The 15,724-nt window shown below is 50.0% G+C and overlaps 1 protein-coding gene across 15 annotated transcripts in view; it reads left to right on the plus strand.

Annotated features, from left to right (window-relative positions):
- The window catches only part of MTMR1 (myotubularin related protein 1), a 63,932-nt gene that overhangs the window by 45,833 nt on the left and 2,375 nt on the right, over positions 1–15,724 (plus strand). For 14 of the 15 annotated variants that reach the window (XM_049107943.1, XM_049107944.1, XM_049107947.1 and 11 more), the window contains 3 exons: positions 2,752–2,844; positions 7,702–7,815; positions 12,033–12,209. In XM_049107943.1, the coding sequence (XP_048963900.1) occupies positions 2,752–2,844; positions 7,702–7,815; positions 12,033–12,209 (384 nt within the window). Of the gene's footprint in view, positions 1–2,751; positions 2,845–7,701; positions 7,816–12,032; positions 12,210–12,408; positions 12,535–15,724 lie in introns of those variants that run through there. The other variant, XM_049107948.1, reaches the window with a different exon arrangement.

Genomic DNA, 15,724 nt, shown 5'->3' on the forward strand with positions numbered 1-15,724 from the left:
CGATAATGGTTGTCTTTTACTCACTTCCTCCTCCTAGCACCCACCCCACCCCAAAACTACACGTCACAACCACCAATCCCTGCCACTTTGCAAGCCCTTCTCTTATTTGTCCTGAGCGCCTGACGCTGTTGCTTCTTCCCTATTTCTGGAGACCATTTCCTCCTTTGGCTTCCAGGTTTCTATAGCCTTTTGAATTTCTCCTATCTTCTGGTCCTCCCTCTCTCCCCAACTTCTTAACGTTGGGGTCCTCAGGTTGTCCCTCTTTTCTCTGTTTGCTTAATACCTCGGTGATCTCCACCGGTCTCACATATTTTAGTACACATGTTTCTAATCTGTTGTCTCTTCCTCAGTGTCACTGGTGTCCCCTTCACTCTGACCTGCCCAGCGATCTCCCTGATGCTGTGTTAGGCAGCCTCCTAACTAGTTTCTCCATCACCTGTCCACTTCAGATCCATTGTCCATGCTGCGGCCAGATGGAGAGTTCCAGGAAGCTGATCTCATACTGCCGTTCCCCAGAGCAAATCTCTGAGCCTTCCCATGGCCTATGGGGCTGTGGGCAAACTCCTCAGCTCAACATTTGAGACCCTTGGTGATCTGGCCCAATCCACGCTTCCAGCCTTGTCTCACCTCCATCCCCTTGCCTCATGCGCCCAGCTACCTGTGGTGTTTCTGGTGTGCCTACTGTGTTCCCACTGCTTCTACAACAGCCCGTCCCTGGCCGGCTAGGGGGCAGGCACCTCCCTCTGTCCTTTAGCATTTATCTCAAATGAGACCTCCTCAATGACTGACTCATGTGACTTGCCTTCACTGTTCCCTCCTGTATCCCATCCTAGGTTGGCCACTTGCTCCTTTATGGCCCCACCATACCCATCCTGGTCTTGGAAGCCCTGGGCACATCCAGGTCTTTTTCCCATGACTAGACTGCTGAGTGCATTATTTGTGTAGTGCAGGTACTGTGTCTCATTTGTCTTGGTACCTCAGATGTGTAGCCAAGAGCGCGGCCTCTATGGGACACCACGAAACATCCTGAAACTCCAAGGGCCAGGCAAGATGCCTTGCGTACACCACAGGAATTCATTGAATGGCTATTAAAAGAATGAATCTTAAATTGCGAGTGGTTGTGCAAAACTGTCCCCAAGGTGCCTTAAATACTGAAGAGCAGGTTCTACAAATTTTTTTGTAAAGGGGAAGTGCAGAAATAAGGCAGCTTATGCAGCTGCTATGGAAAACAGTATGGCAGTTCCTCAAAAAATTAAAAATAGAACTACCATATGATCCAGCAATTCTGCTTCTGCATATAGACCCAAAAGAAGTGAAAACAGAGACTTGGATATTCGCACCCCCAGTGATTCACAGTAGCCCCAAGGTAGAAGCAACCCCAGTGGCCATCTACAGATGAATGGATAAACAGAATGAGGTCTATCCACACGATGTAAGTGTCATTCAGCTTAACAAGGGAAGGAATTTCTGACACATTCTACAGCATAGATGAACCTCGAGGACATTCTGCTACGTGAGAGCAGTCTGCCACAAAAGGACAGATGCTGTAGGAATCCACTCATGAGAGGTATCGAGAGCAGTTAACATTCATAGGGCCAGAGACCACAATGGTGGGCACGGGGAGTGGGTGGGGGGGGAGGTGGTATTCATGGAGAAGAGTTTCAGATTGGAAAGATGGAAATGTTCCAGAGATGGCTGCTGGGGTTGGCCGCACAGTAGTGCGAACGTGCTTAATGCCACTGGGCTGCATGCTTAAAATGGTGAAGGTGGTCCTGTTGATGGTCTGTTGTTTCACCACAATTAAAGACCAATAAGAGAAATAAGATCACCTACCGTAGCTGCCGGGCATGGATTTCCTTGTTTTTATGTCTCCCCTGCTGGCCATTTCATAGACCTAGTATTTCTCGCACTTTCTGTGAGGTGGTTGCATTGTATCTTTGTAATGTTTTTTTCTTTCTCATCCTGTTGATTAGTCATCAGAGCATTTGAGCCTTCTCTTAGAAGGCTCGCTCCTGAGCTGTTTTTTTTTAACTTGGCATTTTCAACGTTTCATCCTTTTTGTGTTTGGAATTCTTTTAACTTTTACCAGGAATCTGTGAGTATGTTCTAAAATACCGAAAGGTGTGAAACACACTACTAGATGTCAAGTATTTCTCAGAACTGCAGAAGCACACAATACTGGGCTGCGTTGAGCAAGGACTCCCCATTATCATTTCATGTGTATTGGGGGTGGGGGGTTCTCTGTGTCCTGTAAAATTGGTTCAAATGTGTAGATTATTATTTGATTCTCAGACTTCTTGACATTTGTGATAAGTGGGAAAACCTGTTTTTGTACTTGGGAAGGAAATGGCCTTCATAATGTGCTTTCTGAGCTGCTAATTGGTAGTTCCACGTTGACACGGCACTTGGTGTGGTGGCCAGGCTTGACCCCATCACTGGGAGTGAAAAGTTTACTGGCCATTTGTTCCTAACTTCTTGACCTCAACTATATTAAAGTGAAATCATTAAAAAAAAATCAACACATAAAAAATACAATACAGTGAAATTTTGTTTCCAAAAACAAAATGCTCTTAAGCAATGGAAGTCGGTCCAATTCAGTGAACATTTTTTAGTGCCTATTCTTGTGCCAAGAATTCTGTTAGGTCTTGGGAAATACACATGAGACCTGATGCCTACCGTGAGGCAATTTTAAGCGACTTTTCAGAGGGCTGTGGCTCATGTTCACATGCTGAACCTCTTGTTTGTTTTCAGAGAGTGGGCCATGGCAATGACAACCACGCGGATGCTGACCGATCCCCTATATTTCTTCAGTTTATTGATTGTGTTTGGCAAATGACAAGACAGGTGAGAAATTTCAAGTATATTTCTGACCTGAAAGTTGAAGATTAGATAAACATGCATGTTCGTTCAAAATGAAGATGTATGTAGGTGTGTAAAAATATGACCCCCTTCTGTTATTTAACTCGGTTTGATTCGAACTTGTTTAGAAGTATAAGAAGAAAATTAGGGACTATCAGTTTCTCACCAAAAGTTCCTATTCTCATGCAAATGCTTTTGTCACTCATCCTATCTGCCAGCTTTGCAGACCAAGGCCCCTGCTTCTGCTCCCTTTCCACCGGGGAAGGAGGCAAAGCCCCCTGCTGAGCAGGGCCAAGTGTGAGAAACAGGGATGTAAGTGAAGTGTCAGACAGGAGGGTGTCAGACCCCGAACCCAGGCATCTGTGCACCTGCCCTGGGCCCCCACGGCGCCCCTGCAGCAAGGTCACTGAGGGACGGGAGTGTCCAGGAACCGGAGTTGGATAGGAAGGTGCTGGTGCTTCGTTTCCAAACTGTAACGCGCGGAGCCCTAGTAAGTCAGGCGGCCCTGCAGGGATCCCTTTCCCTAAGCTGGTTGGGCCCCCCATGGCTTCAGTTCAGAGCAGGCCCTGAGCAGGTGCTGTGTATTCCCTAGTCTCTAACATTTGAGCCCAAGTTTGGGGTCTTCCGCTTATGCTAGGAGATGGAGCCGAAGAGCACGTCAGAGACGCACACGCAGAGACCCATGCAGGCAGAGAGACAGAGGGACACAGACAGAGAGACCTAGACTGAGAGAGTAGAGGACGGGCAGTCTCCTCAGTGCCTGTGCGGGGGTGGGGACACAGTCAGAGGTCAGAGCTGTGGCCTGGGTGCTCTCCTTCCTCTTGGCTTTGAGGCCTGGCCAAGGCTGCCTTAGTCACGTGAAGAGGACCAGACGGACGGAGTGCTGGCGACCTCTAGTGACTCCACCCTCCTGCCACGTTATTACCATCACCACAGGGCTGTTTCAGAGGACATCTCCCCCTACCCCCGAGGCTCGTAAGTCTGATAGACCACTGTTTGAAACTCCTCCCTGTGTGCCACTGTGACCAGTGGGGGTATGTGTTGGGGGCAGGAGAGAGCTCGAGCACCACCATGGTGCCGTTGCTGCCCTGCTCCACCTCAGGTTGGACCCCTTCCAGCAGCAATTCCTCATGAGCCATCGGCTGGGGGAGGAATCTGGGGCGGGGAGGTGACCCCAGCCTCACTGTCTACCCGAGTGCACACTGGCAGCACCTGGAGACTTTTAAGGACGCACATGCTTGGGCCTTGCCCTCGTGGACCCTTCCTCCTGTGGGCCTAGTGAGAAGCCCAGATGTGTGTAGTTCTGGAATGTTCCCCATATGGTTCTGAGGTGCCAGTGAGGCAGGAGACCATCATCTAGACACGGGCTCTGTCCTACTGCAGTCCTGAGGCCAGTAGACTCAGCTTCCCCTGGGGACTTAGAGATGGCAATTGTCAGGCCTAGCCTCCTGCTGACGCTGGAGGGAAGGTGGCACTGGATGTGGGGATATTATTACAATGCAGATTCTGATTTGTGAATCTGGGACCCCAAGCCTGTGAGTCTGCATTTCTCATGGATCTCACTAGCAAGGATCTAGCGAGAGCGGGCATACTTTCAGAAATAGGAAAGCAAAGAGGGGAGGGGTTATAATCAGCCAGAGGAGACCTCCCAGAGTCCTGAGTCCCGCACTCAGTTACTAACAGTAACTCACTGTTACTTTTCGGTCCAGCTTCCCCAAACTGATGGGGCTCTTGTATTATCTGAGTGCTAGGTCCCAGCTGATTCAGAGCAGCCACTTGGAGGGGTGATCTCAGAAGTAGGCAGTGGTGGGATGCATGGCAGGTGACAGTGAATATGTACTCAGAAAGCACAGAGGCTGGCCCTGAGGTCTTACTGTTTTCTAGCACCATGAACTTCTTGCTGTTTGTATTCGTTGAGCCAATAGCAAAATTAAATGATGGTTACATTTAGGTCAAAACAAAAAATTGTGTAACAAGGCTGAGCACAAAGGATGCTTCTGAGGGGATAAGTGCCACTTTTGTGGATGTAAAGTTGCTTCCTCCTGAATGCCAAATGTGTGTGCGCACGTGCGTGTGCGTGTACGTGTATAATATCCTCAAACTGCCTTCCATGCTTCATACCATTTAGTGCCTGGTTTCATGTCTAATCTAGATCATTTTTGTGCTGTTTATTGGATTTTAAGAAACAAAACAAGGGGTTTAGATTAGATTTTAGATGCCTCTCAGCTCTAAGATCCTGTCTGTGAAATGTGTATAATTAATGTTTCTTAAAACAACATTGTTAATGCAATAGAAGCAGAAATATCACTGCTCAGTCTATTAGTTAAGTAACAAGTGGATGAGACATGTAGCTTGTTAGGAAAGATGCATTAATGTAATAAGATTAATTTATTTGGAGGTTGCCTACTGCTAAATCAAGTAAGCTAAATCCGCATGAAATTGTTAGAAATCTCGGGATAAAATTAACTAGCCTGCATGCACAAATTGATATAAAAGGATCTAAGGCAAAAGTAATTGAGGGGCTCTTCAGAGAAGAGTCACAAACATTCTACAATAACCATAGTTTAATAGACTTTCTGCCCTTTTGAATGGGTTTAATAGTGGTTCATGTTTTTGTTCCATGGAAGAGGTGCAGAATTTCATTGTGGATTCCTATGGACTTTTTGAGCACATCTTTTTTAGGCATATGGTATAGTTTCCAGGAGAAGAGGCCAAAACAAATTACGAATCATAAGACTTAATATTTTATTTGTATTACTCTAATTGCTGGCACTTCCTCTGATGAAATGTTTCCTGAGCTGAGCACGAGGCCACAGCACCATTTGGATGTGAAGAGAAGTCCTGATGGAGCACCAATAGATCCAGCTCTTATGTCCCAGTTCTGGGGGTGCTGACAGGTGTAGGCTGAGTCCCGCCCAGCCTAGACCTACCAGCCCTGGGACCCACTTGGCCAGAATAAGGCTTGTAGTCAGAGGTGCTAGAACATGCCCAACCAAGCTCCCAGGTCCAGAATGCAGGCTCAGGATTAGGGATAAAGATTCACTTGACTGCAAAAATGTGTCCATAGAAGCTTTGCGGTCCTGTGAATAAATGTATAATTTAAATGAAAATAAAGTTTAGGTCTTCCATTTCTATCCTTGATTTAATAAAGCCTCAATGTACGTAAACGTTATATATTTGCTTATCAGTCATAAATTTCATGGTGCCAATGATTCATAAATAGAGCGTAACTAAACCGCATAGAAAAATGCTGGGAAAAGTGGACGTGATGTACTTGGTGTTTCAAAGGGTGGCCATTTGGAATGTGAGGCCATCGGTGGAATTGCAAGTTAAAGACTCTGAGGGGGATTCATCAGTAGTTATCTCCAGCATTTCAGCCAGATTTAGTCTATCTAAGAACAAGAATGCAGGTAAGAACCACCACCACAGCGAGTTTCCAGAGGTTTCTGACAAAGTGGAATCCTGAGCTGGCTCCTCAGAAGAGAGTTGTGTGTTTCTCTGGGAACAGTCCTTAAGGTGGAGCGAGGCGGCACCTCTGAATCCAGGGTAGCTGTGCAGACATCTGTAGGTTGGCTAATGTGATAAGCAGCCTGGCGAGGAAAAGCACAGGTGGAGCTTGGACAGTCCTGGACTGATGATTATTTCTCACCGGGAAGCTCGTCCCTAGCCTGGGAAAGTAATATGGGCGTCGGTGACCCTGGGTGTCTCTCTCGAGGTGGCAGGATTAGTCATGTGAGTGTGCAGGCAGCGCTCTGCTTGGGGAACAGCTCAGTACTTTAAAGGAAACTGATTGAAATAAAAATTCTCTGGTGGTCTGCTTTGGTTTGGTTCGAATTGGCTGTGCCGCCTGCAGTACCCCACTGTGTTTCCTGGCACGTGGTAGGCACCCCATGCGTGCCTGCTGCCAGGAGTATCGTTGTCATCATTAATCATTATTATCATTTCCAGACCGTCTCCTCATGGCCACTAAATGCCAGCTTCTGGCTAGAGCCTCCTGGCAATGGTAAAGTCTTTGTTTGAATTCTGCAAAAACCCATTAAGAATGACCTAAAACAATAACTGAGATGATCATATGACTGTTTTTTTATTCTGTTAATGTGGTGAATTACAGTAATTATTAATTTTTTTCAACGTTGATCTTCAGATGTTAATCCAGCCTTGCATTCCCGAGCTAAACCCCAGTGGGTCATGTTGCATCACACTTTGTACACGTTGCCAGGGTCAATTTGTTTAGACACTGCTAAGAGCTTGGGGACGTATGTTTGTGGAGCTTTCTCTGTGGGAAGGTTTTTAATTATGAGTTGTTTCTTAACTGGACAACAGACTTGCCATTTTTTCTTGAGTCACTTTTGGTACACACTGTGCTGGGGAGCCCCGTCCCTTCTCTGTGACTCCAAACGTATGTCCGGGCAGAAAGCCGGGACAAAAGCTGGACCTGCTTCCTCAGTCTCCCTACTGGGCCGGGGGCCTGTCATAGCCTCATGCTGCCTGTTGCCAGAGTCTGGAACCAGCTGTTCCGTGTATTTTGTCCAGCTTTCTAGTAGCTTCTGGCAGAAGGGTGACCGTGGGCTGCATTCTACCAGCACGACAAAGACATGGAAGCTACATGATGCCTCTTGGGCATCAGGAAGCGCAGCAGTTCTTGTTCCTGCAGGTGCCTCCTCAGCCAGCTCTCTGTAAGCTTGGACTTGAAACCATAGCAAGTTCAATGCTACACGGGCTCAGTTTCCCTTGTAATCTCTGCCTGTATTCCAAGCTGTACTTTAGCTGTCTTTCATAGAAAATTGGTACCACTGTGTTTTAGAGACGGAACTTTAAACCTTACTTCTCTCTCCATTTAAGTTTCCTTCAGCCTTCGAGTTTAACGAGCTATTCTTGATCACGATTTTGGATCACCTCTATAGCTGTCTCTTTGGGACGTTTTTGTGCAACTGTGAACAGCAGCGATTCAAAGAGGTAAGTGGATTCCATCTTGTGTGTTGCTCTCCTGATGGCTCAGGAGCCTTTCCTGCTACAACCCACTGCACAAGGGGTGCTGGGTGGTGGGGGACTTGGGTCTAGCCCTGCTGCCATCTGTAGATGGAGGCATTGCCCAGGTGCCCTTCCAGCACTCGGCAGCACCAGCGCACATGTCTCATCTTCCAGGTGGTCTGACCCAAGCCCCTTACTGCCTGTGGGCTGGGGGCTGGGACCCAGCATGTGCACAGCTCTCTGAGGTCTCTCAGGTCTTGAGGGTCAGTTCTGGACCCTGGACTTCTAAGTCCCAGGCTCGTATACTTTCTACCACACCGACTCCAAAATGATGTGAGTCTGCTCTTCACTCTCCATTCCATTGAGCTGACAGGTACTTAGAGGCCTAGGAAGGCGAGGTCTGCAGAAGTCTGCAGAGGAGCCCAGAGCTTCCGTCTAGGCACAAGCCAAACTTCCTTATCTGTCAGGCTGATAATGAAGCAGCCGCCCAGCTTCTTAGAGTTCTTTTTTGCCTGTTTCTCCCTCAGTTTCTTTTTTATTTAAAGATTTATTTATTTATTGGGGGGGGAGAGAGAGAGAGAGAATGAGCTGGGGAGGCAGAGGGAGAGAACAACCTCAAGCAGACTCTGTGCTGAGTGTGGAGTCTGATGCAGGGCTCAATCCCATGACCCCAAGATCACCACCTGAGCCCAACCATTTACCAGATGCTCATCTGACTGTGTCACCCAGGCGCCCCTTTCCTCCTCATTTTGATAAGAAAGAAATGAACAAAAGTGAGGAGGCATTGCAGAAAGGCAGCTTAGAGTGTCCTCCACTTAAGACAAGAGGGCCACCACCTGCAGGCTCAGCACAATAGAACATTATTAAATTTTGGAGAATTAAATAGTGGGTCACTGGCACCCACCTCCCTCTGCCACTTCCCCACAGCTATCACCTCCTCATTCTGTGCCCACACCCCACTCAGTCTCCTCCCTTTAGCCCTTCAGTCACCCAGGAGCCTGCCTGGACCCAGTCCCGGGTCCTCCTCTGGCCCTAAACTATTCTCTTGGTCACTATCTCATCTTGGGGTCTACTTGCTATTCTTCTGCTCCCTTGCATCTCCCTAAAGCGCACCCTTGCCCCTCAAGGTGCTAAGGTCAAATGCCTAGGAGCCACCTTTGCCTCCTCCCTCCCCCTCACCCCAGCTGCCATAGCTGATCCCCAGAAGAGATTAAAAAAAAGATTTTATTTATTTATGATAGAGAGGGAGGGGAGAGGGGAGGGGCAGAGGGGGAGGGACGAGCAGATTCCCCACTGAGCACAGAGCCCGACAGGGGCTCAATCCCAGGACCCCAAGGTCATGATCTGAGCTGAAATCAAACTCGACTGAGCCACGCAGGTGCCCCGAAGAGATTCTTCCTTAATCTGGCCGCACATCACTGCCCCGCAGCCTAGTTCAAGCCCCCACTCTCTCGTGGAGGAGGGCAGCTGCCAGGAAGTGAGCTTCACTCCCTATTTCTGACCTCCAGCAACCAGGGCAGCTTCCCCAACTCTATTCAGTGCCCTCACGTGCCTCTCCCCTGCTCGAAACCTCCCTGTGGCCTCCACTGTGATCAGGATAAGGTCCACATTCCTACGGGCCCAGCATGATGGGGCCCTGTGAACCTCTTTAAAAAAAAGAAGTTTTAGAGTGAATTTTATGGTATGTGACCTGTATCTCAATAAAGCTATTAAAAAAAAAATCAACAGAAGAATGAAGTCCACATTGTAGAATTTAAACCCTGACGGCTGTCTTTTTTTTTTTTTTTGACAAAATATGCTCTTTAAAAGAATCAGCGCTCTTGAGATTGAATTTTCCTACAGTACAATTTACTCTTTTAAGAGTATACGGTTAGTGGTTTTTAATAGATTCAGAGTGTGCAACCATCACCATCTAATTTCATAAACTCCATTAACTTTTCATCACCCCAAAACAAAAGCCCATCCCCATGAGCAGTCACTCCCTGTCCCTCGCTCCCCCAGCCCCTGCAACCACGGATCTGCCTTTGGTCTCCCTGGATTCACCTCCTCTGGACATTCCATAGGACTGCAGTCGAACAGTATTTGTCCTCCCGTGGCAGGCTTATTTCACTGAGCATCATGTTGTCAGGGTCCATCCATGTCTAAGCAGGCGTCCGGACTTTGTTCCTTTCTTCTGGCTGAGTAATACTCCGCTGTACGGGCAGACCACATTTCGTTTATCTGGTCAGTGGCAGATGGGCCTCTGGGTCGTTTCCACTTTGGGCTCTTACAAATGCCGCTGCTGTGAACATTCAAATGTGCAAGGTTTCGTGTGGGCATATGCTTTCATTTCTCTTGGTATATACCTAGGAGTATAGTTGCTGAGTCGTATAGTAACTGTGTGGTTAACCTTTTGGGGAGCCAGGGAGTGTGCTTCCAAAGAAGTTCCAATATTTTACCAAGAGTGTGTCACCAGCCATGTGTAAGGGGCCTGTTTTCTTCACGTCTTTGCAGACACTTGTGTTTTTTTTTTTGTTTTGTTTTTTTGTTTTTGTTTTTGTTTTTAATTCTAGCCAGCCCCAGTGGCATCTCATTGTGGGTTTGGGTGAACATTCCCCTGGTAACTAATGATAGTGGGAGCATGTTTTCATGGGCCTCTTGGCCACATGTATATCTTCTGTGAACAAATGTTTATTCAGATGTTTTGCCCATTTGTAGTTGGGTTGTCATTATTATTGAGTCGTAAGAGTCCCTTATAAATTCGTGAGACATGCAAGTCCTTGATCGGATATGTGATTCTCAAAAATTGTTGCCCATTCTGTGAAGTGGCTTTTCACTTTTTTGACGGTCTCATTTGAAACACACAAGCCTTTCATTTTCACAAAGTCCAATTTGTTTTCCTTCGTTGCTTACGCAGGAAGCCCTTGCCCAACCCAAGGTCATGAAGAGTTGAGCCTGTGTTTCCTTCTAAGAGTTTTGTAGTCCTAGCCCTTCCATTTCAGTCTGTGACCCAGGTTTGAGTTCTTTTTGTGGACAGCGTATGGCAAGGGTCCAACTCCATCCTCTTGCATGTGGCTAACCGGTCATCACCGCGCTGTTTGTTGCAAAGACTCTCCCCCCACCCCCGAACTCTCTCGGTGGCCCAGTTGGAAATCAGTTGACTGCATACGTGAGGGCCCATTTCCCTAGTCTGTCTTCTCTGTTGTTGATGGCACGAGTCTGCCGATTCCAGGCCATCACCTCCTGTGATGATTACTGCGGCTTTTCATGGTCCCTTGCATCGTGGCTGGTGTTCCTCCTAGACATCCAAAGTATAAAATAGGAAAAGAAAAAAAAATAGGAAAAGGTCCTGAAGGAATTTTCTGTCTAGATAGCTTGTGAGGAAGTCAGCTGGCTTTACTGTTTTCCAATTGTGACTTTTGTCACTGTGCTTGGTCCATGTCTACCACTGGCCTGCCCTGCCAAGCCTGGAGGTCTTGGTTTTATTCCTTTGGTTTCTGATTGTGACTTTTGTCACTGTGCTTTGTCCGTGTCTGCCCCTGACCTGCCCTGCCAAGTCTGGAGGTCTTGGTTTTTCCCTTTGCATGAGCAATGCAAATAGTTCCAGCATCTCTAAACCGAGTATGCCAAGGTCGGGAGGTGGGGAGATGATGTATCTGCTTCTTGATGTGAGGCATCACCAGCCTGCCCACCCTGGCACATTTCCCCCCAGGTATCCATGATTCTCCAGTGAAAGGAATCTTCTCTGCAAACTCTGCCCCAGTCCTTAATGTTAAGAGTCACAAAAGCAGACTGCAAACTGGAAATTTAAAAAAAATGTACTTGTTATTGATGGGCCCCATCAACCTGTGGGTGTTAGAAAGTTCACGTTTGGGGCACCTGGGTGGCTCAGGGGTTGTCTCTGCCTCTATCTCTGCGTCTCTCACAAATAAATAAAATCAAGAAAAAAAAAACAACATTCTCGATTGCCCTCACACAGACGCAGTCGCCAGATGTCACCTAACTCAGCAATACATTTTTTCAGGATAGTAACCAGTGTATGTTTTCGTGTCATTTCGTGATGCCATAGCATCAGGGATGGGGGGCAGGGCTCAGTAAATGGTCAGTAATCTTTCAGCATTTGATCCCCTTTCCTTCAAGTCCTTTTCTCTCCATAATACAAATTCTCAAGGATCTGAAGAAAAGTCGAATGTATTTCAGGGTATTCCTTTTTTGTTTTTCAGGATGTATATACGAAGACTATATCGCTATGGTCATATGTCAATAGCCAGCTCGAAGAATTTTCTAATCCTTTCTTTGTGAATTATGAAAACCACGTCTTGTATCCTGTTGCTAGTCTGAGTCATTTGGAACTCTGGGTAAACTATTATGTGCGATGGAACCCGCGAATGAGGCCTCAGGTATGTTTTTGTTCTTTGCAAAAGAGCATACGTATCTTTGTAAGCGGAGGTGGTGGCATAGAAATGCGTGCATGCTGAGTATTAACATCCTCTACTCCCACCCTTGCTTCTCAGGGTTTAATCATTTGTGTTCATGTTCTAGCAGCTTCTTTTGGCTAGTTTAGAGTTAAAATCTTAGCCCCTCTGTCTTGTGCTACAGGTACATAGAAGCAGCCGTACCGGTTACTGCACTTGACTCTTAGTATTTCCGATGACTCGGTTAGTTTATAGGCTCCGGGAGAAAGAGGGCACATGGTGAGTCGCAGACAGACGCCCCCTCGAAGAAGGGGTAGAGTCTCGCCCTTCCCCGCCACACTCTTTCATTGTCATGTTTTCTGAGACTGAAAACAATACTCGAGCAGTGGCCAGCAGGACCTGCAGCCGGGCGGTGTCTGCCCTGGGCGTTGGGTGGCTAAGCTCAGGCTGCGGCTCGGGGTTGCGGTTCCGCAGGTGCATCCCCCCGCACACTGTCACATGGGAGGGCACGGTCACTGCTTAGTGCGGAGGGGGCCCGTGGAGGGGCGGCCCTGCCCCCAGGGACAGAAGGTTCTCAACTAAGGGTCTTTTGAAGTTTCATCTTCTGGGTTCACTGGCTTGGGTGCCAGGAGTGGGCTTCTGGGGCCTCATTTGACATCAGGGCTGCTGCTGGGCCCAGGCACCTGCCCCTCTGCTTTTGGCTCCCCCCTCAGCTCCCCCCCAGCCCCGTTCTCACGCAGGGTCCTTGCTGTCTCCACAGCCATGTCTCATGTCTCAGATGCTGGGGCTGCCGTAAGCAAGGGCTATGGATGGGGTGGGGGCAACACAGTGGAAATGTGTGGGCTCACGGTCCTGACATGAGAAGCCTTGAGATCAGGGTGTTGACTGGGGCGGGTCCCCCTGAGAGCTGAGGGAGGAGTCTGTTCCCGGCTCCCCCCACCCCATGGCTTGCAGACAGCCATCTTCTCCAGTGTCTTCTTGTTGTCTTCCTTCCCTGTGCGAGCCTGTGTGCAGTGTCCCCTTCTCCACGAGGACAGTGGTTGTACTGCACTAGGACTCACCCTGATGACCTCAGCGTAACTCGAACTACCTGTGTGAGGAACTGTCTCCACATCCAGGTGCGCTCTGTGGTGCTGGGGCTCAGCACTTCAGTGTCTGCATTTTGGGTGGACAGTTACCCCGTGACGATCCCCAGGCCCCACTAACCGTGAGGGAGACCCAGCCGTTCATGTCACCTGGCTGTTGCCTGGTGCTTGAGCTTTGGAGGGACCATCACCTCACTAGCCTTCCCTCCCTGATGGCAAATTCAGTCCCTGTAGACGTCACCCCAGGACCCCTGCGACCATGCCCACTGTCGCTGTGCTCCTGCCTCTCCTCTCTGACCCACTCCCTTTCCCAGCAGCACAGCTCCAGCTGCTCCTCGCTGGCCTCTCCTCCCCTGACTCTTTGATCCTGCTTTCTCTTCCATGAAATTTAGCCACAAGGGCTCTTTCTCCCTCTAGAGCCTCTAGGTCAGCTCTGCCACCCTCAGAGCCCTCAGGACTGTTTTCCAGAACAGTCCAGCCTGGGACTTGTCTTCCTCTCGGGGCAGGTATGAGACCCAGGCCTCATGTTCCCCTCTCTCCCTCCTGGTCCGATGGGCCCTGTATCCCGGGGGCTGCCTGTCGACCCCTCGCCTCTGGAAATGCTTCCCCGGTGTCTGCTTCTCACTGGGCCAACAGCCGCTGCTCTGAGAACCTTCTTCAGGAGACCTTCCGCAGGCAGACTTCCCTCCACTGGCTGTACTGAGCCCCCGCCCGCTGTCCGGGTGCACTAGCACGGTTCCAGCCCGCCGGAAGGGGCCAGTGGCAGCTTCCCATGTCATGAGAGCACGGAGCAGCAGGGGTGCTGCGACGTGAGGGACCTCGGTCCCGAGACGGCCAGAGCACGGTGCTAACCACCAGATGGAGTGTGGACTCGGTGCCAACTGTAAGAGCTGGAAGACATTCTCTTTATCGGAGAACATGTGAAGTGAGAGACAGTCTGTTCTTTTCTCCATGAGGACGATGTACATGTGGCCAAGTCCTGTGGTCAGTGGTTAATGTCTGAAATACTGGTTTTTGAGTGTGTGGCCAGTGAGCCATTAGGAACTAATTTCAGATGTTCTGCCGATGAGCACGCATCCCGTTAGCTCTGCGGCATCTCTGCAGAAGGCCACAGGGTCAGACAACAGTTGCCGGTGGCCTCCAAAGAGCCTCTTCACAAGCATGGTCCCCAGATCCTTTCCTCTCCCCTCTTCCGAGTGACCCATACCTCACGTGACTCATCATTCCCCGGTCGCGCAGCTGAGGGTGGCCATACAGTGGCCCGCTGGTCCCGGAGCCGGCCTCCCGTGGCCACCTGATGGCTGCAGCTCATCTGCCTTCCACACCCCGGCCCCGCCGTCCCCTCTGAGCTGTGGTGACAACTTCTGTCTCTCTCAGACGACGGGGATACGCTGCAAGGGTAGGCCCTGGCATGACGACTGCTGCTTGTTAGATGGAATCGCCCACAAAATGAGAGCCGTGTGAGAGAGAGCTGCCTTTGCAGGGGCGTGCGGGCCCAGAAAGCCCAGTGATTTACAGGGCAGCTTCCACAACTATGCTCCTTTTTCACCTCAGCTGCTTTCTCTTCGAATGCCAGCCCCCAGGACCCCTTAGGCACTTCCTTCCAGTCACTGGAGTCCCTTTTACTTAGGAACACAAGTCAGGTGTGCGTCCGCCGCTCCCTCCCGGCCTCTGCCTGTGTTCTGCTCCTGCCCTTGGCTCGCTGTTCCTTCCTGCCCGGTTCTGTCGTGTGTCGTAGCAACAAGAAGACAGGCTCAGGGACAGAGGGCAGGAAACCCACTTTATTTTGGTCACATGGAGAGAGTCACCAAATAGGATCCTGGGGGACACAGAGGACAGACGGTGGGATTTCTGAAACATTTGCAGGGAAGCTGGCACAGGCCCTGCTGCGGGACAAAGAGCAGCCCTGGGCTCGAGCGCTTCCCCCTATGCTTGGGGACTGTGAACGCGAGAGCACCGCCCTGGCCCTGAAGCCCTCCCACCTGTCCTGTCTGCGGCACTCCGTGACCATGGCCACCGTGACGGCAGCGGGAGCCGCAGCCGGCACTGGCCTCCATCAAGGTCTCGGGCAGGACTGTCGTGCTACAGGAGCCATCGGCCGCACCGAGGGCAGGCCCTGAGCTGCCGTGCACTGGCCTGCAGGGTGCCCATGGGCCGGGGTCCCATCCCCTCCGGCGGTGGCTCCACGCACTTGGGGCCCAGGTCCCCGGGCCTCGCCGAGACCTCGTGGAGCAGGAACGGAGCGTGATGTGAAGGCCTACGGAGTGCTGTGGCTCCAGCGTGACGGGAGAACTGCCCGGTGGCCCACGGGCTGCCGCTTCTTGTTCTAACCAGGCCGGCGGGAGGGCTTGGGGGAGCAGGCCAGGCCTTGACGTGGGGGGGGAACAGGCTGGGCGGGGGGAGCAGGCTGGGCCT

This window comes from Canis lupus, chromosome X (genome assembly GCF_003254725.2).
Source record: "Canis lupus dingo isolate Sandy chromosome X, ASM325472v2, whole genome shotgun sequence".
In the NCBI taxonomy this organism is placed as follows: domain Eukaryota; kingdom Metazoa; phylum Chordata; class Mammalia; order Carnivora; family Canidae; genus Canis; species Canis lupus.